The 3,500-nt window shown below is 36.9% G+C and overlaps 1 protein-coding gene across 1 annotated transcript in view; it reads right to left on the bottom strand.

Annotated features, from left to right (window-relative positions):
- The window catches only part of prdm5 (PR domain containing 5), a gene marked incomplete in the record, with an annotated part of 81,217 nt that overhangs the window by 46,969 nt on the left and 30,748 nt on the right, over positions 1–3,500 (bottom strand). The window contains 1 exon segment of the mRNA XM_014020549.1: positions 2,841–2,934. Within this exon segment, the coding sequence (XP_013876003.1) occupies positions 2,841–2,934 (94 nt within the window).

Raw genomic sequence — 3,500 nt, 5'->3', positions numbered from 1 at the left:
TACCGACATCTGGTGAAAATTTCATGTCATTAGCACCTCTAGTAATATATTTACTGAGAAAAATGTTGACGTGTTCAATACTTATTTTACCCGCTGTATGTTACTCTGAAAGGATTTTACCAGAAATTCCTCCACTTACAGAGAAGTTGAATTCAGAGGCAATTACATGCACCATTACTCTGTGAAAATACACTTAAAAATTTTGCAGCTGCAGCCTTTCTTGGTCTGGTTTGACCATGTGGTGGCTACTGTCTGCTAAAACTGGCTAACTTAAAGTTGGTATATTTACTTTTCAAGATCCTTTTTTTCAAATCTGGGGATCAGCATCTGTACAATTTACGGTTAAAATGCTTGTAAATGTAACTTTAGCTCTTGTCGCTTTATAGGCTCCTAGACACCAAACTGAGATCAACATGTAGTGATAACATACTCCCTGCTGTGACGTCGTTCTGATTCATGATTCAAGACAAAAAAAAGCACTTCAACACACTGCAAAGTGTCAAGTTGTGTAATTTATGTCCGTGCAAGAGAAACACAATTTTCCCAGGGGATCTTGAGGGAACTGAAAGATGTCAATGTAAAAAAAAAAGTCAAGTTTCTGCTGCTTTTGTCTGAAAAGAAGCAAAATGGTATCATGAGTAGGTAGATTTTAGGTATTTTATGATTGTATGATTTATGTGGTGTGGGGGTTCTATCTGTGTTGTGTTTTATTATGTTTTAATTWGTGCTGGGCATGTTAACACGTTATAAATGTGTTAATACAGCTGACGCTTAACAGCGATAATTTTTTTAACCTGCGTTAACAAAGTTATTTATTCATTTATATTTCTCCATTGGGTCTCTGTTTAATGGGCAGCTAGCACACACACACATAATGCGGTCACGGCAGGATCTTGATCACTACTGACTTTAGATGGCCTTCCTTGCGTGACTCAGCCAATGGGAACCTTTGTTGTCAAGCCGGTGCTTGGCAACTCGCAGATGCTCTCATGAACCCGACCGAGCTGCAGCCGAGGTAGAAACATGGCAGAAGTCACCAAATTCTTCAGGGCATTTTTTATTTTTAAACTTTTCCCAACAGCAAGCTGGAAAAAAGCAAAGTTCTCTGTAAGCTCTGTAACACTAAAGCTCTCTCACCACTGGAGCAGTTCCATCCTGAAATATGACTTCAGCTTAAAACCAGTGGAAACGAACAGAGGGAGGTTCTGCAAATGACACTGGTCAGCGTGTTAGAGAAGAGAAAAAAAGAAAAAAGTAAGAGCAGCTTACTTTGCCTTATTCGTTTAACATTTCTGAAAATGTGTTGCACCTTTTAATACAAAACAGTACCAAAAATGCTCTAAACATCTTTGAGTCCGTTTTGTGTAGAATAATAAGATTAAAACAAGAATTCAAAGAATTCATGTTTGTTTCATTCCTAATGAACATGAGGAATGAAAGGTAGATACTGAGGTCCCAGTCGTCAGCATAAATAAATAAATAAATAAATAAATAAATAAATAAATAAATAAACTGTACAGTGTGTCACACATGGAGTGTTTTGCAACATACAAACCTACACATTCAGCCATAGTAGAGGCATCAGTTCTAAAAATTAATTGCGATTAATCGCAAAAATATCTTGAGATTAATCGTCATTAAAATATCTATGCCCAGCTCTAGTTTTATTGTGTCTGAGCCTCTATCATAGATCAAAGACCATTTTCTGTTACAACCTCTGAATCTTTTTGAATCTTTGGGGATTAAAGTGGGGTGAGAAGGTTTGGACAGCCTTGTTAATTTTCCTGATTTACCTTTATAAATCATTGGTTGTTTGGATAAAAAAAACTGTAAAATATATCATATAGGGGACAAACACAGTGATATTTGAGAAGTGAAATGAAGTTGATATGATTTACAGAAAGTGTGCAACATGTTGCATAAATACTTTACTCTTGTGAGTTAACTGGAAAATCCCTCACTAAACTTTTGTCATCTCAAAATCCTTTCATACAATTTTTTTCTCAAGYCTTGACTTTTAAAACACACAGCTGTGACAGGTGAAGAGGAAATGGAGGTGATGCGTTTTGCTCACTCTGATACACTTTCAGCTCTCATTAAAGAGTGGGGGTGGGGGGACCAGGTCAGTTTATCAGCTAATAAAAATTGAATAAAGGAGTTTAGGATACAGATCACTTAAATCATTCACATTGAGAATAATCAGAAATGAACAAATGAAATAGACTTTGTTTAATTGCAGGGAATTCTTACCATAATATTTATACCAAACGAAGACCAAATTTTTCTTTTAAAATGTACAAAAATTGACTAAATCAAATGAGAACAAACAAACATTAATAAAATTACCCCAACACAACATTAAGAAAAATAATTTTGAGAATGATATTGAGGAGAAAAAGTATTTACTGGGAGATTTGCTGATTTGTTAATGTGATGCRAACTTTCCGAAATGAAGTGAGGATCGCAAAACCAACATGAAGCAAAACTCAGCTGTGTTAAYGTGGAACACATTAACACTGTATCGTATCGTTTCCAAATCATGATAAATTTCATCAGTTTAGTGATTCTGTGTGTTAAACACATTTACTGTACTAAAAGCAAAATTGCTTTGATAATAAATCTGTTTGCTGATGTTTAATCCTGTGAGCAGGTGGTTTCACAGGTCATCTCCTCAACATTATTAAGCCACTAAACCAGTTTACCTTTTCACATATCAACGGTTACGTCTATTTGCCAMACACCACTTTGATCCGTTCAAAAGTTACACAGAGGTGACCAGAAAGTGTGTAAGTGTTGACCTGAAGTGTTTTATGAAAGCACCTTGTGACTCTCCTACTTACTGTTGTGGATCAGTAGGTGACGCTGCAGAGAGAAGGGGGTGCGGAACAGCGCCTTGCACTCCTCGCACTGAAAGGGCCTTTCTTCTGAGTGAGTCTGCAGAGAACAGTTGAGTCACATCAGTGAGTTTTCTTTGGGGGGGGTGGGCTTCATGAACTGATGAGAGTGGTTCGTGTTTATTAGCGGTAGCTAATTTGCTTTGATGACTTTGATGGAGAAGAGCAGCTTGATGGGATTTAAGTTCAAAATGCTCCTGTTTGTCTGACCCTCCCTGCACTCTCTCGACGCCGCCATCTGCCTATCTATCTGAGTGACACTGTAATCTCAAAAGTAAACACAATGACCCCAGGGGGTCTGGAGAGATCCGGGGACCACACAAAAAACAGCCATTGATGAGATCYTGCTTTATCACAGCCAAACCCAAGACCAGTTTTAAAGGGATCCCCGATTAGTTGTTACATTAGACTTTATTTGAKAAACATATATTTTAACTGTAAAATAAAAACTGTAAAAATATTTAGTTTTGTAAATTTTTAAAAATATATTTTAACATGGACGGACCCATTTTATTTACACACAAAGCATTCTGGGTAAATGATAACGTGGATAGGTCCTCGGTGTGAGAGAGCTATATCCACCCTGAAGGTTAATCTTAGACAATT

This window comes from Austrofundulus limnaeus, unplaced genomic scaffold, assembly GCF_001266775.1.
Source record: "Austrofundulus limnaeus strain Quisiro unplaced genomic scaffold, Austrofundulus_limnaeus-1.0 Scaffold256, whole genome shotgun sequence".
NCBI classification, from domain to species: domain Eukaryota; kingdom Metazoa; phylum Chordata; class Actinopteri; order Cyprinodontiformes; family Rivulidae; genus Austrofundulus; species Austrofundulus limnaeus.
The sequence above is the reverse complement of the archived record's forward strand: the minus strand, read 5'-3'. Positions and strand labels throughout refer to the sequence as shown.